General features: G+C 39.6%; 1 protein-coding gene across 2 annotated transcripts in view; it reads right to left on the bottom strand.

Annotated features, from left to right (window-relative positions):
* LOC126767798 (protein serrate) overlaps window positions 1–24656 on the bottom strand; it is a 97479-nt gene that overhangs the window by 12291 nt on the left and 60532 nt on the right. For both annotated transcript variants that reach the window (XM_050485434.1, XM_050485435.1), the window contains exons 7-11: window positions 15727–15860; window positions 14892–15067; window positions 10784–11285; window positions 3183–3761; window positions 2728–2855 (exon numbers count right to left, since the gene is read on the bottom strand). In XM_050485434.1, the coding sequence (XP_050341391.1) occupies window positions 2728–2855; window positions 3183–3761; window positions 10784–11285; window positions 14892–15067; window positions 15727–15860 (1519 nt within the window). The remainder of the gene's footprint in view (window positions 1–2727; window positions 2856–3182; window positions 3762–10783; window positions 11286–14891; window positions 15068–15726; window positions 15861–24656) is intronic.

Genomic DNA, 24656 nt, shown 5'->3' with positions numbered 1-24656 from the left:
CACAAGTATGAGGAGTTGAATGTGCGCTGACCCAGAGCGCGGTGAGGAGTCTGCGGCGTGTGGCAGTGCTGGGGCTGCCGCCGTTCCGCTTTCGGCGCTACCTGCGGCAATCGAAGACACAGCGGAGAAACCGTTGTTTGCCATTGATCCGCAACACCTCGTCGACCCAGTGCTGGGGAGCTCAGAACGTTGGCTTCAATATTATACAAGTGTGTGTGTGTGTGTCTTTGATTAGACAAAAACGAAAATAAGGCAAAACGGAGTACATAACGAGCCGAAATGCGAGGGAAATAAAAGATTTTCACTGTCATTCGATACTTCGATGCGGCAAGCAGCAGTCGATAATAGCTCAGAACACTCGTAGTTGTAAGAATGCTGCTGTGCTTTATGGAAAAGGAAAAGCGTTCTGCTGCAATGTGCGCCGAGTGTGCTTCTCTAGACAACAAAAGTTTAAATAACTTTACACAGCTATGAAAATGTATTGCTTTGAGGATCTCACAACTTTTCCAGAATATTCTTACTCATTGAGAGATCAATAGATTTCGATATTCAAATTGCCGCCGACTTTAATCCGCCACAATTGCAGGCAACCAAGTGACTCATATATTGGACTTAAAACGCATTAATTTGCTTAAGTCCAGCCACACAATGGAGAGTTGAGCGGAGCTTGAAGACAAATCGCGCAACAAATTATAGTCAAGCATTTGAAATATGCCTTTTCGCTGTGTTCAATGAACTATTAAAGATTACAGTAAAAAGAAAGAATGTTGTTGTGAATGTGCTTGAAGCACCATGCTGCGCTTTTGGCTCTTAAGTAATGGCATTACTTCAATTTGAGTACTTCATTAGGGCTTTGTTTGTTTGAAGTGTTGATAGGTAAATTGCTTACAAGCGAAAGGCAAGTAATTTGAAGAAAAAAAATTGGGAAAAATATAAAAAAAATTGAAAATAAATAGAAAAATGTGAAACAGGGATTTTAGTGCTCAAAAGAAGACAAACGGCTTTCTTAAAAAAAAAAATATTTTGGCAGATAGATTATTTGTCGAAAAATTTGAACATTTAGCAAACCAAAAAATGCATCAAAAATTAAAATTATAGTACTATATCTTTTGTTAGTTGTATTTTGTTATTTTTGTTAATTTTTTAATTTATACATAGTATTTGAAAAATTGAAAAATTTTCTATAAAACTTTTTTTTTACAATGCTAATTTGAATGTAGAATTCTTCTAAGGATAAAAAGTGTCTGAAAAGATTTTTGGGATATTATTCTAAACTGTCTTAATGGGTTATATATAGTTAGAATTTTCAAATATTCGATTATCTTTATTTTATTTTTTTAATATACATATATTTAGGAATATACACAGAAAATCGCACATGATTGCGGTGAATATTTTCGAAGTTACAAGCAAATTTGTAAAGGAGTTTCAGAGTGCTTGGAAGTGCATTCCAAACTTTAAACGCGTTTTTTTCAAAATGTTGTTTTCAAAGTTTGTGACCAAAATTTACTCGAAAAACTGCTTTGCCGATTAGTCGCAAAGTAAACAAAAATTTTTTTCAATGCCAAAAATATAGTTTTTTTTTCAAAAAAGTATTGAAATTGTGGTCAAAAATCGATTTTATTTTTTGAGAAATCGCCATTTTGTCAACAAAAATTTTATTTCACTTATATCCTTCTATTAATTGACATTTAACATTACTTTAACGAAATCGTTTTGGTTTTTTAAGTTCAGCCTATCCAGTTCAGAGATACAGTGGTCACCGCAAAACGTCTTTTTGAGAGGAGTCCCAGAGATCACCTGCAGTTCCTTTCCAAATAAATATTTTTACTAATACTAAGTCTTAAAATATAGTTAAAAGACACCGTAATATGGGTACACATTTTTGAATTAATAAATTTGAAAGTTTTCTTAGAAAAATATTTATTTAAATCTCGATTTTTTATTGGTCTTCTAACTTTATATAACCCCTTAAATCTATGTATTTCCAAAATATTTTTTTGGAATATTGCTGGAAACTTCCTTAAATTTACTTATGTCCCACTAAGAATTGAAATTGTCTGAAAACTTATTTTCTTGAGATTACTCGAAGCTTCCTTAAATCCATTTATGTCCTACTAAGGACTGAACAGAATTAACAAATGAAAATTATAAAAGAAAAATGTAATTAATAACTCTTAAATTGGTATTAATGAACTTATTATTTGTATTAACCAATGTAAAAAGGAATAAAAAATCGAGGATGGGGTTCCAAAAGCTAATGAAAAATGGAGATACTTGTTGAACATTGATTTCCATAAATCAAAATTGATACTACTGATGTACCTTGCGGTATTTTATTTTCTTAAACTATAAAAAAAATATTTTAAAATTATCAAAAATCTACAAAAATTACAGATCAAAAATTATGAAAAAAATTTATGTTATTATATAAAATCAAAATAAAAACTCCAATAAAACCTGCTTTTAATGCAGGTTTTTCAAAAGAAAAAATATTTGCAATCAATCATTCCTACATGCGATTTTGCTTACAACAATTTGTTGTTTTATTTCCGCATCTTTCTAAAAAATATGTCAAGCTGTCATTGCTGCCGCAATCCAAATGCCAAACGCTAATGTTATGAACTCTTCCAGCTCGTTTTGCAACTCAGTGCGCGACATATTTGCAATTTCACAGCCTACTTAAGTTTTTCGCTACAATAACGGTTATATAACAAATTCATTTACCTCGCATAGCGATCCGGAGTAACCCAGCGGACAGATACATTTGAATTTGCCAATCAAGTCCACGCATTCGCCACCATTGCGGCACGGCGAGTTAGCGCATTCGTCTATGTCGGTCTCACAGTCGCGACCTAAAAACCGCCGAAATAAGCAGACAAATATTAAAAGTAATTCAACGGCTAACGGAATTGTATTTACAAAAACTGAAAGCATTCCAAATCATTCTAACAAAGCGTAAAGCCAATCAAAAATAAGTGGCTTGCAGCGCCGCCCAACTCGCAATGCGCTGCCCGTGTATAACCGCGGGCGGCTGCGCGCGGCATTGGACGGACTTTCAAATTATTTGCCACATACTTTATGATTAGCTACGTTTTATGCTCACACACACACGCGCACATATTTATATATATATATATACTGGATATAATTATTGGTGTTTAATAGTGTACGCCACTCACCTGTGAAGCCGGTTGCGCACGCACAATGATAGTCGTTCACCAGATCGATGCAGGTCGCGCCGTTTTTGCACTGTCCCACACAGTCGTCCAGGTTCTGCGCGCACGTCGGCCCACCCCAGCCCTCGAGGCAGACGCACGAAAAGGAGCCGGGCAGGTTGACGCACTGCTGCGCATTTATGCACGGGCCCACTGTGCCGGCCTGCGTCGCGCTCTGCGCTGCTGCCGCTCTAATGACCGTGGCATTGGCTGCAGATGCCGCTTGTGATTGCAGCGCTGCCTTGGCTGCGGCCGTGGCAGCTGTGGACGATGACGCAGCGCTTATGGCGGCAATCAACGCCGCCGAAGAGGTCGCCGATGAAATCGCGTCGGCCAATGTTCCAGCGCCATTGTTTAGATGATGATTGTTGTGGTGGTTGTTGCTGTTCGTTGTTGTTGTTGTATAGTGTACCTCGCATTCGTTTACATCAATTTGACATACATCGCCTGTCCACTCGGGAGGACATTCACAGCGAAAGCCGCCGATTAGATCGATGCAAGTGCCACCGTGTTCGCAGGGACCGCCAGCGCACTCGTCGATATCTAGACGGGGAGGAGGGGTGGAAGAAGCAAACAAGCGAAATGGAGTAAGGCATGAGTTGGAATTTTCTTTTATTTTTCACTATAACTATTTTGTGGTATTCGCTTGATACGAATCGGAGATACAACATTGTCTATTAATGTGCTTTGCTATTGTTATTGTAATTGCTGTTGTTTTTGTAAGTGTATGCCCACATGTAACAGCGTACAAACATAGATTTGTGTATGACCAGCAGATGGACCAGTCGAGCCCGGCGGCTCGCGGTCGGCTGATGCTTGAATGATGTGGCAGCCGTGAGATCTGCGCTGTGGCCAGCGAGGAAGCTGCAAATCAAGTGCTCCTCGAGCATATCGAAACATGTACTGGCGTATGTTGTACACATGTATGTGGGTACAAGCGCTTAAGTATCATGGCAGTGAGACACTTTTATCTGTTGTTGGAAATCGAATGTTTGCATTTGCGCTACTATTTATTTATTTCTGCCATTTGAAGTGTTGTCGCTCGCTCCTTGTGTTATCTTTATTTGTTTAGACTTTTTGTTGCCTGATTCATTTTTTGTCTCTGCGCTGTTGTGGTCGCAAGTAGGCGTGTGTTTACATTTGTTTCCCTTTGTAGTATTACACAATTAAGCATGCTTTGCTCTCTCTCGATTGCGATGTGTGATAGGCAAATTTTGTTGGAATTCACTCAAGTGCGCAGTTGGCGCAACAAAAGACTCAAGACACGAACCTACATTGGTGGGTATGATTTTAGTGGGCAAGTGTATGAAGGGAGGGCATGTTCGTATGTTCATAAATGTGAAACGCATTAAAACTTAAAAAAAGTTGTAACTAAATGTGGTGGTTCATATTTTTATTAATCCCCTGAAATCATGCACGAAAAAATTTTAACTCGCAAAAGAAAATGTTGTGTCTCCGATGTTAAGCATGTGTATAAAGTGTCTGCATCCAGAGCTGAATCGATCTAGTTATGTCTGTCTGTCTATATATACGCGCAGTAAACCTTCAGCTTTTGAGATATCGTTGTGAAAGTTTGCACACGTCTTTTGCTTCACTACGGCTGCCATATAAGCTGACCAACTTAACGCAAGTCCTTCTATGGAATTTTTTTTACTAGATATCTTTACGAAATTCGACATACTAGATAACACTACTCAACAAATCTGAAAAAAAATTTACGATTGATGTGCTAAGCGGTCTGTGTGGTATTTCAGGGGTACTCATTACGAATTTGAGTAAATATTGGTGGTTTGACTCCTACACCCCTTAACTACCACACAAAAACCTACGCGCCAGTCGTTTCTTCTTTTCGTTACGTGGCGCCAATTGGAAACTCCAAGCAAAGCCAGGTTCTTTCTTGGAGGTCTTCCTCTTACATGCAACATGACCAAGCCAGCGCAGCTCTCATCCAAGTCTGTTGCGAATTTTTCATTGGAGACGTTTTTTACATAGAGGGTCTCAAACCCAGCGCATAACCCTGTGAAGTCGATGTTTCGCCTTCTCACTTTAGTTCGCCTTCAAACGGATGTTCTTTGGTTACCCAGAGGAGACTTGGTCTAAGACCGGAAGTCGTGAGCTGCTTGAGCCATATGTAAAAGAATCGTTTCTAGCCACTCCCAAGTGAATGGTAATTAGAGAGCTTTCCTCACTTACGTGAACTTTTACACATGACTCCATCCTCAGTTTTAGCAACCCAAAATTAGCTACAAATCTCTGAACAAATTATTCAAATAAACATTCGAACTACTGATAAAATTCAAGATAAACATCATTTGATGCTGTAAAGGATATCACAGCTTCAATGCAGCCGATTTTAACAAGTTTCCTTGCTTTTAAATGTTATTTTTAAGAAAATTGCAACTTGAATGTCAGAATTACCGTATTATAAATGAGGTAATTTGAGCTGAAGTTGCTGATGTTCAATCAAAGATTGAGATTAGTTAGCTTCTGCTATAATTCCGAAAAAGAACGAAATTCAAGCATATCGACGAAATTTCCTGATTCGAACACAAATCTGCTATGAGGTCTAATTTCAATAACAGAAGAGACTCCAGAAAATTTTAAAAGCTTTAGACGAGGTTCTCGCGCACTTCACATCATTTTCAAGGCAGTTATTGCTATAGAGTCTAGGCATATTACACTCACTTAAAAGTAGTAAAGAGAAATATGAGATCTTGGTTGCAATTTATTATGACATCGTAGCGGTTAACTAAAGTTAAAAAGTCAAAAAATTATTTTCTTTGCTTCCAAGTGAAGTTCACATCGTGTTCCACAGTGTAAATCATACAGAAATTGCAGGAAATATTTTTAATTATGAAAATTTACGTAAATTCCTCAAAACTAATGAGACTGCATACATTTTTTTATAAATAAATCGAAATCTCAGTTGGACATACCACACTCTTATTTGACACTGTGTAGGGCACAAATGCATAAAGATTTACACTTTCCGATTTTATTTGAGCAATTTATTAGCATGACCGCACGAGTAACAATATTCTCTTTTTCCACCGCTGACAATTTCCGAAGTTACAGAAATTCGAAAATTTTTTCATTTTATTTGCGTTGAGCAAATACTCTAAGCATTGTTTCATTTATCATATTTGACTTTGTTGTTTACCCCTGCCTTTGACTTTGCAGTGTGTCGCCGAGCAAATCGAGAAAATCAAAGGGCTGTTTGTGTTTACAGACTCATTGAATGCCACTTACAAAAGTTTACGAACTGAAGCGGCAAGCCGAGCGCGCTTGGCGAACACCTGAACGTAAGGCGGAATTGAAGGCAAACAAAAGCAAGTGTAGCATGCGAGCAGCGATCGTGTGTAGCCGAATGCCACAGTCAACAGCACCGGCAGAGGCCTGAAAGCACGCACGGCGATGCAGCATCAAAGCAATGGAAATGCGACGATGAAGAATAAACACCAAATACCAGCAAACACACTCTAACTACCAACAACAACAACAGAAATGACGAATGTAGTAATAACAACAATGAGACGCAAGTACGCGGGATGAAGCAAAAATGCTTTTAACACCTTCTTGACAAGACCCGCTCATTTGTCATAAGCGCACACACACACGTATACATTCATATATATTTATATTTACATATATATAAATATATTTATAAGCTGAAAGCTGAAACTTGTGCTTGCGTGCGCTTCATTTGCTCAGCCACACATACACACATACTGATACGCATAGCGAAGAAGCGAGTTGTTGCTAAGTATGTGTTTGTATGTAGTTTCATACAAAAAGAGCAAGCTATGTATAGATAAAAGTAAAATGTGTGTTTGTGCTAGAATCTTTCGAGCTATGTGCTTGTGCTCAGCCCACTTGTGATGCTTACAAATCGCTTTAAAAGTCAAATCAACAGACGCGTCGTTTTGTAGTCATTTTGTTGGCACTTTTTGCTACTCGCGAGCAGCATGTTACATTTTCATGTGATTTGTGGCATTACATGCGGCAAATACACGCAAAAAAGGGAACGTGTTTATGTTGTGAAAAAATAATTTACGAACATTTGTGACGGAAGCTACATGGCAGGTTAATTTCTCATTAATTTCGTTTGAAATTCAACAAATTTCAATTACTTGGAAGACAAATCGGCAGTGGCGGAAAATAGCAATAAAATAATTAAACTATCGGCATGAAATTGAAGAGCAGCTTAATTCAGAAATTTGTTAGTGGGAACTTTTTTTACTACTGTCAGAAATTTACAGGTAAAAACAAGAAAAAGCTTTAATAACCTTCACAGATACAAGAAATTCTTTAGAAGGACTTGAATACGGGTTTCAGTGTGTATGGCAGCTATACTATATGTTATATTTGTTCGATTTGAACAATTTCATGGTAGCTATTGGGTAGTCGAAAAAGTATTTTCGTATTTTGTCAAAAGTTGTCGTGCAGTGCTACCAATCACATTGTGTCATACCATATGTTGTTGGGAAGGTGAGACTTTTAGCTTCATTTAACCAAAAAAAATTAAATTCGTGGAAGTTGAAAAAAAGTTACAACTGTTCAAAAATGATTGAAAATAATGAAGGAATTTGCTATATTTTGAAATTTTTGTATAAAAAAGGGAAGAATGCCACGCAAGCCACCAATGAAATTTGTGAAATTTACAGAGACGATGCTGTATCAGTTCGTGTGGCACAACAATGGTTCGCTCGCTTCTGTTCTGGAAATTTCGATGTGAAAGAGGCACCTCGCTCTGATCGACCTATCAAAGAAAAAGTCGATGAATTTATGGAAAAGATTGGCTAAGACCATCACATAAGCAGCCATGACACCGCTAAGGAACTTATCATTCATCATCATACGGTTTTAAACCACTTAAAAAAGTCTGGCTACAAAAAGAACCTCGATGTTTGGGTACCACATGAATTTTCTGTGAAAAATTTAATGGACCGAATTAACATCTGCGATTCTTTACTGAAACGAAATGAAATCGAACCATATCTGATTCGAATGGTAACAGGAGACGAAAAGTGGATCAAATACGACAATAATGTGCGAAAAACATCATGGTCCAATCGTGGTGAAGCTCAACAAATGGCCGCAAAGCCAGGATTGACGCCTCGAAAAGTTATGCTGAGTGTTTGGTGGGATTGGAAAGATATCATACACCATGAGCTGCTCCAGCCTGGTCGAACAATTGATTCTACAATTTACTGTCCACTACTGATGAGATTGAAGCAAGCAATCGAAAAAAACGACCAGAACTGATCATCAGAAAGGGCTTAGTCTTCCATCAGGACCACGCTAGATCACACACATCTTTGATGACTCGACAAAAACTGGGAGAGCTTGGCTGGCAAGTTTTGATGCATCCACCATATAGCCCTGAAGTTGCGATATGGTAGAGAAGCCTATAAAAATTACTTGTCGCAGTTTTTCGCTGAGAAACCAGAAAAGTTTTACACTGATGGAATAATGTCTCTAGCTGAAAAATGGCAAAAAGTGGTCGACCAAAATGGTACATATTTGGTTCGTTATAAATAAAAAAAAATAAGTTGAAACTTGATTAAAAATACGAAAGTGCTTTTTCGACTACCAAAAAGATTTATACCAAACTTTGTGGGTTTGCTTATATTTTTATATAAAATATATGCTAATATTAGACTATTTTCTACATGAAAGTTAATACGTTCTTCAAATTCTCCTAAACAACTAAAAATAACCTAAAAAGTCTGAATGCATGTCATGGAAATGGCCCCTGCAACACATTGAACAATTTCTGTGGAAAATTTTGCGCGTGTAATCTCTTATAATTTGTTATTCATAACGCACATTTTCCTTCCAGTTCATCACAAGGCAATACATCACACCTCAAAATATATGCTTTAAACAACGCTTAAGTTGTTAGCTTGCAACACGACAAAAATCTTAAGTGACCAAAATGTGTTAAGATTTATCTTGATGCAAACACTGATGTTGTTGTTGTTATGTTGCTGTAGCAATGGTCATGTTTGCAGACATATTTCATACTTGTGACACGTTCAGCGTTGTAAGTGATGCATTTCCACCGAACCAAAAGCAACAAGCGCGCCGTTGGGCACAGCGATGTATGCATAGAAGCGCTCAAGCAAATACCCAAGTCAAACAAGAGAAACGCAAAGTTTGTTTGCTGGTTGTGTTATGCTTGAGGAAAAGGCGGTGCGGCAAAGTCACATGTGCGATTGTTACACGGGTCGCATACGTACTACATTAGCGGAGCAATTAGTCATAAGTGGCGGTGCGCAGGTCACTTTTGCATTTCGCTGACACACACTCAGCGTCTCTCTGTGTGTGTGTATACATTTTTCGGTTTCTGCTTTGCAGTGCGCGCATGTGTTTTGTATAGTAACCGCCATTCGTTCAATTCGAAAGTGCGCGCCAGCGTCAGCAAAGTGCATGCGCGCAGATCATTTGAAATCTTATTTTAATGAATTTTGCTTTTCGCATATATTTCATGTGAAATTTTCGACTACATTCACTCGTGACACGAATGCGCGAATAAAGTGTCCAAAAGAAATATCGAACACACTAAATTTTCAGTTGGCCGCGCAGCAAGTTTGTTGCTTAAGTCTTCGGTCGGTTGATCGCGCATATTAAATGTGGCTTTCGAATGGCAATAAAAAATCGATTGGCAATAGCAGCGGGTAGCGCGAGAAATGGAATCGGCGCAAGGCATTAGCATGCGATTAGTAATGGTAACAGGTGTTAGCCGATTTGTACTACATAGTTGCTGTTAATGGGGCATGCAACATTGCAGTTAATCGGCGAACGCAGGTCATGAACGAACGCTGCTGATGCTGTTGGTGGTGAAAGGAAAGCGCTTCGAGCTGAGGACGCGCTTGGACGCAAAGTAAATTATTAAACATTGAAAAGCGTTTGACGGCAACTAGTAGTAATGTGAGCAACAACAACTGCGCAACAAAAGTTGCGAACTAGTTGGACGCACAAACGCGCTTAAATTTTGCATAATTAAAGCGCTACGCATGCGTCAAATGTTCGCAAGCGCTATTAGGCGTCGCATACTCAGCATTTGCTGTGCGGCAATTTGTAGCATGCAGCTCGAACGCAATTACGCGCTTTTCATTAGATGGCATTTTGTTGCATTAATTCAATTTCGCGGCATGGACCGACTGAATGCCCACGTTCCTACACACACACACTCAAGCTTAAACGCAAAATGTTTCTTGTTTTTGTTTGCGCTGAATTTTTGCTACTTTTCCCAATTACCAAGCGTAGCCACAGATTGTTCACCCGATCGCTTGCGATCCGATCGTTCAAGTCAATGCGACTAATAGATGCAATTTAATCGAAGGAAAATAACTCGCCTCGGCCACAACAACAGCAACAACATAAAAAAAACATAAAACAACAACAAAGCAGCAAAGCAAAGTCCACACGTATAAATGTATGAAACATAAATCAAAGCAATGTTGCATACGCGCGCACGCGCACCGAACTCCCAAACGCCGATCGAGCGGCGATCGCCACGGAGCTTACCAATACGTACAAACGCATAGACTGATACTTACTGATTTCACATGATGGTCCCGTCCAGCCGGGCGTGCAGTCGCAAGTGTACTCGCCAACCGGTGGTATCTGTTGCGCCCGATGTCCGATCGAGTGATGCGGCGAGTGCAGCAGATTGCTGGTGCCCGGGCTGCTGCCGCCGTTGCCGCTGTTGGCGTTGCTGTGGTACTGCTGCAGTTGCATGAGCATGGATGTGGCCAGCGCTGGATTAGCGACACCTCCGCCGCCGCCTGGCAGCAATTTGGCCGCCGCGGCAAGTGCACTCATGGCGCTCGTGCTGTTCCCGCGTCCATCACCCGCACCACCACTCGCGCTGCCGCCGCCGCCGCCGCCAACACCACCACCTGCACCAGTCGGTATCGTTGTGGCTGCCGCGCCGCCACTGCTTAATCCTGCCAGTCCTAGCAGTGAGTCGCGGCGGCTAACTGGTTTGCCCATTGCCGAGCTCATGCCGCGCATCGCACGATATGTCGGCAACGTTGTTACGTTCGGGAGTGTTGATTCCTGCACCATGCACGGAACGGTTGGTGGTTCAGATTGTTGCGGATTTAACAGTTGCACGATATGTATGTGTAGATGGGGCGCATGTGTCGATTGTTGTTTTTGTGCACCGTAAAGTGCAGCCATGAAATTGCATAGCATGAAATGGCAACGGAAAATCGTAAAAAAATGCAAAGAAAAGAGAATACAAGAAAATGTGTTATTGAGAAGTGGTCAAATGAGGCAATGTGCATGAAGTAAATTGTAATAAACAGCGTGATGGCATACAAATAAACATTAATATCGCATATTAAGCATATTTTTGTAGCGGTGTGTGTGTTGGTTATACGTTTTCTCACAAACAGCTTTGCTTACTTACATATATTCATACGTAAATATATATCATACATATATTAAGACATGCTCAGATTAGCTTACATGCTCTTATAAGAAACAAAAATTAATAAACTTTGCAGTAGATTGCTACTTTTAGCGACTGTGATGAAACTTCATTCGACATACTATTATTTTTAACTTTCTAGGACAAATAATCGATTATATATATATGAACCTTACGTTTATCTTTGAAATATTTATAACATTGTTCTAAAACTATATTAGCGAAGTTTACCAAGGGATGGCGTTACATAATTATAATTCCATTTTTCCAATATTCCGAACATGTGTTGAAAAGCCAATGTCGATGTGCGTCTTTTTTAGTATTGGGGCCTCGTTCAATTGAGTTATAAATAACAAGATTTTTTTACTAAAAAATTTTGAAATTTGTGCCTAAAAAAGTGTTTTTGCGGGGAGTTCTTTTTCTTTACTTAAATATGAAGAAAATTTTAGCCGAGAGTCATCGTATTTCAGTAGAAATTTACCGCTAACATTCTCTAGCTAAGCGAGTAAGCCAAAAATGGTGCACACAGTTTAAAACCACTGTTTTTGGCTTGAAAGATTAAGAACATTCTGAACAGCCACAAAAGTTTGAAGGTGGGTAAATGGAAGCATTACGTCATGAAGATTATTACAAAACAGAGCTCACAGTATCTTTGGGCGTCACTTAAGCAACCATATCACACGTTTAAAAGCAGCTGGGTACATTCAAAAGCAAAAAAATTGGATGTCATACCTATGAATAGAAATGCAGAGATTGATTTGAGAACGATTTCGCAAGTCAAAAATGCTGCATGGAAACCATAAAATGAAATTATTTTTGCTTCGGATAGTGACTGATTACGAAAACCAATTGCGTTACCACAACCCTAAACCCAAAAAAATTATTTGTGAAATTTAGACAACCAGCTAAATCAACGGCAATGCCGAATATCCGAGACGCTAGGTAATGATCTGTATTTGGTGAGATCACTGGCTCTGTATTGCGAGCCTAAAAAGGGGAAACTAAAGGGTGCCCAAATTAACGTAATATTGAAATTGAATACAGGGTGTCCCGCCATTTATGTAGTAAAGTGTTGACAAATAAAATTAATCGACAGCTGACAGTTTAGGCTTAGTAAAAGTGGAGAGTTACCCGATAGAACAGTGTGTCTTCTTTATTAAACAATATTGTAAAATTTTACCACAATTCGAAAATTTCAGAATATGATCTGAATAGTGTTTTACTTTTGGCACACCCCGTATTAATGAAGAATGCTACCGACATTATCATCAAGTTGAAGCGAGTGATAACCGAAAAACCCCGGGAATTTGCGTTTAGACACTAGACAGTTTTCCATCTTGATAACGCCTGGCCTCATGTTGTAGGACTAGTTAAAAAATGTTTGGAAAACAGCAGCTGAGAAGTTTTCCTTTACCCGCTTTGTACCCAAAATAATTATGCCTTAATTGATTAGATGTGTTCCTAAGATACAGCTCCAAAAACTTAACATTGTTTGCTGGTAGTGACACCTTTGTATAAAACAGCACGTCATTTACCTTAGTCTACGTCTTCTGAATGGCGCCCAAGCGAGGGTTCTTCTGATCCTTACTAAGCATTTGTTAAGCAAACTTCGTTGGAAGAATAGATTTTAAGTCTAGCACAGAGGCCTTAAAAAGTTGCTTTTGCCACTGATTAATTTTTTTCACTTGGATTTCTCTAATCGCATGGAATTCGATCACTTATTCAATTTTCTTCAAACAAATTGTAAGCAAATTTTTTGATAACTTTTTCAAGGTCATAAATAGCTGAGCACCCTATGAATACATATAAAAAATGTTGTTACAAAATGAAATGCCTGAGGTCATAGCAAGCTTTTTATTCAACCTTTAAGCCAATAACGGGTTAATTTATTTCAGATTATTAACTGCAAGTTTTAAGTTAAAAGCTGCCTAGAATAACTTGAAGAACACAGTTTTATTGTGAAAAAAGTAGTTGATTTGATATTAAAATGACCACAATTTTGTCGACTTAGGCACTAACCGAGTAAAATATATGTATATATTACTATATGTGACCTGGTCTAGGTGTCAAAAAAAGGAGAACAATTAATGAGATAACGAAAAACTGAAGATTATTTTTAACAGCTTTTCCCAGAAAATTAGTTTTCGCACGTTAGCCACCTTTTCGTAGACCAGGTCACATATTATTATATTATGCTAGTGGATCCGGTCAGGCGTTGCTGTAGTATATATTTTATACTATTATTCATATAATAAACTATTCAATACGGTGAAAATTTTATTTACGAATAAAGCCGAAAACGTTTTTGTCGGTATAAGAACTCAAGGGATTGTACTTGGGGTTTAATTTTGAATATGTTCATACAAATAAATTTCATTGGAAAAAATAACGTACTTAAGGCTGCTTTCTCAATGTCTGGTTACCAGCCTTTCTGTCCAGTTAATAGAGTTGTTCGCTTAATAGATCGTACTTAATAAACATCAACAAAGTGCTTGTTAATGGAGATGTCCACCTAATAGAGCGTCTATTTAATAGAGCTTTCACTGCATTTTTTATTTAGGAATTGTTTAGACTATCCTATCTTCTAAGTTGTTTCAAGCAGGACACACTGTGCAAAATTTTGCTAAAATCGGTTCAGTAGTTTAGGAGTCCATCACGGACAAACAACGGGACACGTAATTTTTATAAATAATGATATTATATTTCGTCGAGCCTAGGTATCTATTCTGATCTGACTTAGAGTTCTATTACTAATAATGGTTATTATTGTTACTTTTGGAAATCAGCATTAACTTGCACAATGTCTAATGTGTAACTCTGGCATATACCTAATAAAACAGGAAAATGAAATGGAGTGTGGCAATAAGTACGCTCAAGCTAAATGGTAAGTAATCTGTTTAGAAACATATTTTAAAGTACATAGCATAATCATATAGTATATAGTATAATCATAAATAATCTTTCCATTACTTAAATATCACAAACTATTCAATATAAGTTAAAGCATAAAAGCTTACAAGTATTAACAACAAATATACGCATACTAAGTGGATTATTATCCTGCAACAACAGCATTACTCGATACAAGCCTCACATAAGGCAACACACACACGGCCGCATTTCGGATATGCTGTTATAACAAAAACTACTTTGAGGATTTTGATTTTCGGTTTTTTTTTTAGTTCATCTGCTGTTGTTATTGTTATAGTTATAGTTTCTTTGGTACTCACTTTGAGCCTGCAGGTTCCACCGTTTTTGCACGGCTGCGTCGCACACGGTTGCTCCACGATCTCGCAGCGTTCGCCGGACAGACCCTCGGCGCAAGTGCAGTGATATTTATCAGGTGCGGTGTTCTCACAGGTACCGCCGTGCATGCAGGGTTCATGAGTGCCACAGTAATTTAAATCTGCAGCAACGCCAAGCCGTTGCGAGGCAAGGTAAAAATAGAAAATGAGCAAAATAAATAAATTAAGAATGAAGAAAATGTAATAATAAGAAAGCAGCGGCAGCAATGCACAAGCATGTGTGTGCGCATGTGCAGCAGAAAGTATGGCGGGGCAGCAACAGATAGCGAACGATATATTAAACTGCATGGCAAATCGTTGCACGGTCAGCAACAACTACAACTACAAAAACAGAAACAACAACCACATTCAACTACAAATAACCAGCATTTGCGGCTGTAATGCGCAGCGCAGCTGGCTGGCTTTCGCGTCAGCATATGTAGCACATGCAACACATGCAACATATGCAACATGCGTTATTGCCACGGCTAAAACGTGTGATTTGCCATAACTTGCTGTAGCTCCGTTCCCTTCCTCTTTGCTATCAGCATCGATTGTTGTTGTTGTTGTTGCATTCTATGGTGCAATGATTGCTGTGCTACACCGTTGCAATTTAGATGGATTTTCAAGCAATTGAATGCATTACTTGCCAGTTGCTTGCATTGATTTCTGCCACAAACTTTGCTGCCGACCGAGGCAATTTGCAGCGCCACGGCAAACACATGCAACACATGTCGAGTGATGTGCGGCTGTGTGTGTTTGTGAACAACAGTGTACTCACCTTGATCGCAGAGTATGCCTCCCCAATTGGTATCGCACACGCATTTCCAGGCGCTGCCATTACACGAACCGTGCTTGCAACCAGGATACACCATGCACTCGTTGCACAGTGGTCCACGCCAGCCCTGACGACATCTGCAAGAAAAATAGAAGCAAAGAAGAACATGTTAAAGAAAAAGAGAATAGTTGAATTAAGATTTGCTACACGTACAGAGTTATGCGATGCTTGCGCGCGCGCACCTTTGAAGGCCAAGACGCGGCCGATGCGCGCTTAAACGAAAGCCTTAAGCCACAAATGCGACACACATACAAGGGACGGCCCAAGGAGACCATTAATAATGGTGCTGGCGCAGTGAGCAGTGCACCGTGCGCACTGCGCTTAGATGCTACAAAATCGATTAAACGATGTCTTCATGCGTGCAACATTGCGCAGAGCAACAACACGCGGTTGTTGGGGCTGGCAACAACGGACAGCAGTGCCGCGCATTGCCGCGCAGTGGCTTTGCTTTAAATGAGTTGAAAATTAATTAATCTTAACGTGCAACTAAATTAACGAGCAAACGAATCGAATCATGCAACAAATCGCAAAATGAACGCAGGCACCCGCGCGCCCTGTGTGCCGCTTAGCGGCGTTTTGTTACGCTGACTCAGTGCAGTCTCATCTCGCAAATTTGCACTTGGCGCATTCGTTTCGCAGATCGGCTGACGCGCTACACTTGCATAAGCAACGCGCCGACAACAACAACTCGTGCGGGCATCAAGGAAATGCAACACTGTGTCTACAAATCGGCGCAACCGCCGCGCCGCCGGCCATTTGGGGATGACCTCCGAAATATTGTAAGTTATTTATCTGTCTCTGGCGATCGGTATGCGATGGCTCACGCTGCAGCATGCCGCAGGCCGCATGCTTTATGCCTCATACTGCTTGCATGCTGCACACTTGCATATTATTTGAGTGTGGATGTGAGTGTGCAAGTGCCAACGTCGTTCATGGCTTTTTAAAGATTTATTATGTTTAATGTTCTGCGTGCCGCCGTCGTGTTGGGCAAGGATTAACCGCAAAGGTTGTGGCATTTGCGGCGGCAGCGCAGTGCGCGCGGCATGCGGGCAGGCAAATCGAAAATTCTTATCGCTCGGCAACTTTTATATAATTTAATATTGCTTGATTTAAAATTTCCTGCTTTGCACTGATTTATCTTTTAATGCCCTCGCCACAATGCGGCGGCGAATGGGGCTATAAGATTTTTATATAACGAACGACTAAGAAAATGTATTTAAAATGTAATGAAAGCGTTATTAAGAGGAAATACCTTACTTTTGTGGCGAAATTCGTTATTTAAAATGGTTTGATAGCGTTGTAGCCTGTTTTTGGGCTTATCATTCAGATTGATTGCCATAATGACTTGCTAGATGGCGCTGGTGTCAAAGCATTTGTGAAAAATCGTTGAGGAAATGAAGCAATACTTCCAACATTATAATATACATATATAAGAGTTCGAGCTCTAAAACTTTGTTCCTACAAAGATCTGAGCTTCACCTGAGTTTACAGCAGTTTCAGCTGGCTTTGGTGTTACCATATTTTCGTGACAAATACCGAGTTCCATTTATGTAGGCAAAAAATAGTAAGACTTTTGAACCCATTCGACGAAATTTTTTTTCTAGGCTAGTATGACATCATTGCAATTTTACTGCCATCGGAAAGATCAGTAAAAACCATTTTGAAAAGATAATTTTAGTCAGAGAAAAGTGAAAACACGATTGGTTCCAAAATAACTAAATTTTTTCGAAAAAGACTATCGCGGTAACGTCTGTGAAACAATGAAACAAGTATATTGGGCCCAAAGTAGATTTCTTTGATGGGAGCAACACAGATTTTGAAGAATAAATTAAGAATTTTAAAATTATAACCAAAGTCTTACTATTTTTTGCCCACAGCGAGCTTTTGGTAACATTTTGACTAAAAAAATGTTGCAAAACATTAAAAATTGCAAGACTGAGCGCGAACAACTATCTAAATGGGATCTTTCCGAGCCTTAGCGCAAAGCACAGCTGCTTAACCTAATCTAACCTAACCTAAAAATTCTTTTTAAATAATTTCTTTAGGCATTGCAATAGTCTTGTTCCTTAAACGATTTTGTTTTAGTATTGAAAAAATATGTAAATGTAAAAGAGAGATTTGCATGCTAATTGGCCAGACCACTTAAACGTTTCGCAGGCCCATGCAATAGAAAACCATTGTTTTAAATATTTTTTTAGAAAATATGAAAGAAATACGAACAAAGAGAGATATGTACGAAACCACGAAATTAACACCGAATGTATACAAAAAATAACAACAAAAACTTAAAATCGTCTAAAGGTAAATAGAAGACTCAATAGTTTTTAATAGAAAACTCCAACATATTTAGCACCTGAGCACTAACAGTTTCTTTGTCTAGACACCAATTGGTTTGAGAAATAAATTTGCAGCAATTCAGTGCCAGCCCCGGCGTAGTCGCAGCAAGCGCAGATGCTATGCCATAAAAGTGTTGTAAAATAAACACTTGTGGCAAGGGTATGGGTATGGGAAATAAAAAAAAACAAAGTGTATGCAAACACATGAAAAGGCAGCAGCGCAAAGGAGAGTAGGGAAGGCATGGCCATTTGCCGCAGATGAAGTACTTGCTGCATGCAGCGCCGCTTCGTATTTCGCTTTGCCAATCACCAGCAACCATCAGTCAATATATTTTGCACGTGAATGTGGTAAGTATCGTTACTTGGTTAATTAGAAGCTACACGCATGCGTGCAACACACCACAAATGTGCTGGTTCAATGGCTTTGCAGATTGAGCGCGGCCAATATTGTTAGCATGAGTTGAACACTATAGGGCTATATACTAGAAAAATTATACAGTGTTTAAAAAAAAGCAAATAAAATAGTGGAAGTGATGCGTTTTTCAGTTTGGGTCGCTTGCTGGTATCCTGTGAAGGTGGTTGCCAAGTGTCTAAAGTTAATAAGCATTTCCACTTGTGCTGGGCGCTGCAGCCAAACGAATAGTTCGATCTCGGCTTGGTGTGCGTGTATATGTACACAGAAGCACGAAGTTTCAACAACACACACACATACTTCGGGCTCCACTAGGAAGGCTTAGGTACTGCTACTGCTTGAGGCTGGTAGCCACCGAGTGCAACGTTCAGCCACACACAAGTGCACAGAGTTACACTGGAATATTGAAGTGGTGCGCGCTTCGCTTTGCCTTTCACCGATTTACCGCCTTACTGATGCTTGTACAGCGATAGGCGCGCAGATCGCCGCCGCGCTACAACTCAATTAATAACAATTTCTCAGAACAATAAAAATTTCGTACTCAATATGCGCCCAAAATAGGCGAGCACTCGCTTTCTATGCCTGCTCGACATTGCGGCATAACAGCTGGAGTCAGCGCGATTAACTGTGCATTTCGCGCTAAGCCATCGGGAAGGCCAGCAATGAGAATTCTTCGGCAGCAATGAGAGTTAGCTCTTTAGCTTTATTTCTGGACATTTTGTTTTCATTTTTGCCTGTTATTGTCATCGCTGCTCGGCGCAGCTGCTGTTTTATTGTTTCCAGGTGGTTCATACTTTGTTTGCACAGCCCACATACACACACAAACATATATTCAGCTAAAGGCTAGCCACTTAAACACCCGCAGTCTTATCGCTGACAACGAAATTAGTTGGACCTTTGCGATGAACTCAATTTATTTCGACGATCTATTGGGTCCATTAGTTAAATGAGTTGGCTGTTGGTGGTTGTTGTTGGGCCAACTTGGTCTCCTATCGATTGTTGGTGAGCACATTTTGTGTTTACTTGGCCTTGTGTGGTAGTGAGGTGCGCAATTAAGGCTTTTGCTACCACAATCTGAATTGCCGAGGTGTGTTGAAGGTCAAAGCAGCACTGATAGCTGTAGCTGTACTAACGAAAGCTCGACATAGGAAGCTGGGAAGCTAGCAAAAATTAATTGGATGTTACAATTAAAGTCAAAAGTAGTGGAAAAAATGTTTGGGTTTATATATATAACAGCGTTATAACGCTTCAAGAAGTAAGCTGTTATATATCTGAGGACTTGTATGACATGTCGATTGATATAAGATCAAAAAAGGTGATTGGAAACAAATTTAGTCTAGGTGGAGAGCTAATGTTGTCTGAAATTTTGGACCTTCCTGTTGTTTTTGGAAGTTTGTATGACAAAGTACACAACAAGCTTTACTTAGACTGAGTAACATTTACATCACGCAGTTAATATGTCTCATATCTCGATCAATTTGAAGCTTCTAGCGTTATACGTATTGACTTGAGATATCTGACACTTTAAGGTTAAGAAATCCTAGTACCAAGTCTAAAGCGCATATCAAAATTCTTAACTGCCCCGCGTATCTCACTTTTTTTTATAAAATTGCTATGCGGGCTCTTGTATGTGACAATATAATAGAAAATTGTGTATTGAAATATAAATTAGTTCAGCTGCATTGCTTTATTAGCTTTAGGTAACCAAAAGAAGAGTTATCTTACGAAAAACTTTGATATTTTTTAAAATGGAGCAAAAAAGGGTGATCAGACACCTAATCCATTTCTGTTAATTACAACTGTTATCTCTATGAAATTTTTCTATATGTAATTCATGTACGATCACTGTATTTGGTGCCCTTAGGTGCTCACCTGCACTAATTGCCACTTGAATTTGTCCATAAACCCAAATTCCTTGCAAATCCTCTACAAAAACCGTTTTCCTTTTATACCATATTCCAGATTTCACCAAATGTGTGCTAAAATGTGACTGACTGCAATGACCGACACCACTCAAACTTATGTTGCCAACTTTACAGAATAATTACTCAAAATTCGCCAAGGTGTTGTCGAAAACGTGCAGCACTGAAATCTCTCCAACAACTTGCAAGCGAACATGTCGCGAAGGAAAATAAAAAGCAAACGGTAAATAAACACAATGACAGCCGTTATATGGTGTTGACCAAAATATAAAAACCCAATTTGTAAAGCAGTCGCCGGAGCCATCCTCCCGCGGCCGACAGCAACGGCTGCAACAACTGTAAAAACGACCGCAATCTCGGCAACGTGCACGATGCTGCTAGGCACCGCGATGCGCTGCAAAATGCGCCGTGTAAACTCATTTAAAAATCATTTGTTTAGTTCTAAAAAATCTACAGCATCGCCGGTACTTTACTGCCGCCGCCGCACCAACAACAGCATCGTTAACGTCAGCAACTAGCAATCAGCAATCGCTCATCGCCGTCGCGCTAGCTCGCAGTTGCAGGCTGGCAGACCGACCCGTTGGGTAGGCAATCAAAAAGGGAACACACCACTCACGACTGTGTGCCATTTAAGTGCAACAAATCGGCGCTGACCGACTGATTCCAGCCGCAACAACACCACACACAAACACACGTGTATTGTTGCCGTTGTGCTTGCCGCATATTGAGTCGGTTGCAGCGCTGACAAGCCGCTTACAATCGCAACAACCATCAATGCAATTGTAGACACTTTCTTGCCGCCGTTGCCGTCACCGTCGCATGATTGCCGGCCGCATCATTTGTGCATTTGCTCATTTGTTGCAAGCATAATGAAATGCCAACAACTGGGCTAAGTCTAAGTACAATGTGGCGCCTAACTCTGCAGGAGTAGACAGTTTACTAGCTTTGCGCCAGTTTCCAGTGCTTCTCATACATAAAGCCGTTGGCTGAGCATCCGAACACACGCACATACACATAGCCTTAGACATATTTTGTATTCTATTGCTAAGTCAGCGCGATCGCTGTTGTTTGCGCTGTTGCAGCTGCCACATTTCTAGTTAAGAATACAACAATTTAGCCTCTAAATAAATCAATTGATTTTTTAATGAAATCATAAATTACTTTATGTTTAAGCTTTTTGTTGCAAAACTGATTCTCTAGCAAGTAAAACTACTTTTTATTACGATTTGGTGAACATTAAGGTGGCGTGCATTTCTGAAGTTGTGGTTATTGCCAAGTGAGCATACTAGACTTAAGTAGCAGGCTATTTAGTTGTTTTGGGTATTACTTGGACTGTGCTGAAGATGAAGTCTGGAATCAGTTAGAAAAGGCTGCATGTGAGTTATATACATGGACGATCGGACAATGAGCGTGGCAATGCCCATGGGGTGAAAGGGCAGTCTCAGCAAGAATTTGACCAATTTAGATCACATTTTTACAAATAGTACATGGGCGAATTCGGACAGCAACCACATCTGCCGTTCATATGATACCATTCACTTCACAATAAATGAAGAATAAAGCCATCAGCATAGAAACTTCCACCAATAGTGACTCCAAGATGTTGCAATTCTCACCGAAAAATGGTCGAAATCGTACAGGTACTTTTCAAGTCCTCAGATACCGAATTAATGGAGCTGCGCAACTATATCAAACTTTATATAAAAAAATGATGGGAAAATGATAGGAAATGATATTTTCTTTACAAAATGAACCACCGATATCGGACCTCTATAGCATATACTACTATGGGCGAAAAATAGTAATAGTAAATAGTAAAAATGGTGCAAATTATTTAAAGAGGATCGAGAATGCGTTGATGACGAACCACGTCCAACGGCTATCAACATCAACTGATGTTCAACACGTCAATAAAATAAAGGAATTGGTGCTTGTAAATCGTCGATTAACAATCAAAGATCTTACTGGCATCGTTGGAGTAATAGGAGGATCATTTTGAAAGATTAGTTAGATCTAAGAAAAGTTTAAGCTCGATTGTTTCCAAATTCCCTAAACTTTTTTTGCAAAGCAGCGCCGCGTTAACGTCTGCGAAACAATGCTTTCCGACTATCGGGATGTTATGAAACGCATTGTTACTGGCGATGAGTCTTTGATCATCCGAATATCGTGGCCAAGGTTAACCGAAGGCGAAAAACCCACGTCAAAGCAAGTCAAAAATCGAAGTTATGTTGATAGTTATCTTCGATTATCGAGATGTGAAGCACTCCCAATTCCCTCCGACCAGCCAAACTGTTAAAAAGCAATACTATTTGTGTATTATGCGTCGTTTGCACCGAGTCTGCATTGAATCTTCGTAAGTTTTTCGCCAAATTTTTAAACAATATCGTGCCGCAACTACCGTATTCGCCTGGTTTAAGTCCGTGTGACTTCCGGCTATTCAACAGACACAAGCGACCGCTCCAGGAAAATAATATTGAGTCAAACATGAATCACTATGCGCATTGAAGGCCATTCTGAGAATTGAATTTAACAACTGTTTCGAGGACTCGGTCAAGGGGGATTACTTTGAAGGAGACCACATAGATTTTGAAGCATAAGTTTAGAATTTTAAAATTACGAAAAAAGTCTTACTATTTTTTGCTCATAGTAGTAGCTGCTATACAAACAAAACGATCGGAATAAAGTGTTTGGAAAACTTTTTCATTTGACAAGATAACTCTTCGAAACTTGGCTTGCTTTAGATAGTAGGCAATAATGCAGTATCCGTCGAAATTGTTTAGATCAGAAGACTATAGCATAAAGGTCGCATGCAACTGAACGTACGGTATTGAGCTCTTATAGGAATGAATCAAAATTGAATCTTTTGTATTGTTTTTGTATTATAGCTTCGGTGCAGTCAAAGTTAAGGTTTTTTTTGTTAATTGCTCATTATCCTTCCCAGTAGACGATCTTGCCACCTGAGCACAACCGTAAATCCCGTTGTTAAATCGAAAACGTTTAATTTAATTAATTTTTGTGTATCCATTTCAGTGCAAATATAATTAATTTGGCTGATTTTCTCGCCGAAATGGGTCATACATAGTTAAAGTGGAAAAAAAATTAGAGTTTGGCAGCAAAGAGTAGAAGCAATTAACTTTTTCTGCAACCGATTAGAAACGCAGCAACATGTTGCAACAATGATGTGCGAAGTGGCAAGTAATAATTGAAAAGAAATCAAGGTACGAGCGGTAGTAAAACAAAGGAAGCAATATCAAAGTACCGTTAACTCAATAACAGCAACAAATTAAACCATTCATGTCAAAACTCCAGCCAACAACAGCAACAAACAACCAATAAACGAAAACAGCAACTAACAACAACAAACATCGAAATGGAAATAATCAAAAGATTTGCCATGGCTCAAATCGCAACGTTAATATAATAATAGCAGCAATAACAGTAACAACAATAACAACAGTGAGAACAAAACGGCGCTGCAGCAACAACAATGCCAATAGCAAAAGCACCAAAAATATAACAAGTTGCCACACAACGGCGTCAACAGCATTTCCATTCGCGTATTGGCGGATCCGCAGGGTTGCTTCGGCGTTTAGCATACCTGGCGTGCTATTTGCCGCGTGTTGTGCGGCATTTGTTGTGTTTTGCAGTTTTAACTGTTGTTTTCAGCGTTTGCGCAGTCGCAGTCGCAGTCGCACAAAGCCCTTGCTCACTCTTATTTTGTTGTCATTATGTTTTTGTGCATTTTTGTTGTTTTCTAATGTGTCTCGCTGCCATTTCGATTTCTTTTTATTACCGGCTGCCGTTGTAGCTGCCGTTTCGCAGTGGTGGCTGTGGTGGCAACAGCAGCTGCAGGGCATCTCAACGGGCCATCAATGTAAGCGCCCAGCAGTTTTTAGCTGAATCGGGGAATTGGCTGCCACAGGAGCTGTCGATATTTCAGTTGTTGCTGCTTGTGCCGCTGACGCGCACATCCCGCCCCTAGCTGCCTGTGTGTGTGTGTGTTGTTGTTGCATAGCGCAATTCGATGTTTTTGGTGTTGTTCTTGCGCATGCGCAAATTCAACAATAACGAACGAATTCGTCGGTTCGTTCCGCTTCGGTGCTTTCGTTGTTGCTACAGTTACTGTTGCTGCTATTGTTGTTATTATTACAATTGTTGTTGATCATTTGCTGCTCGGCGCTATTACTGCCGCGCGTTGTTGGC

The sequence above is a fragment of the Bactrocera neohumeralis genome, chromosome 2, assembly GCF_024586455.1.
Source record: "Bactrocera neohumeralis isolate Rockhampton chromosome 2, APGP_CSIRO_Bneo_wtdbg2-racon-allhic-juicebox.fasta_v2, whole genome shotgun sequence".
Lineage (NCBI taxonomy): Eukaryota > Metazoa > Arthropoda > Insecta > Diptera > Tephritidae > Bactrocera > Bactrocera neohumeralis.
The sequence above is the reverse complement of the archived record's forward strand: the minus strand, read 5'-3'. Positions and strand labels throughout refer to the sequence as shown.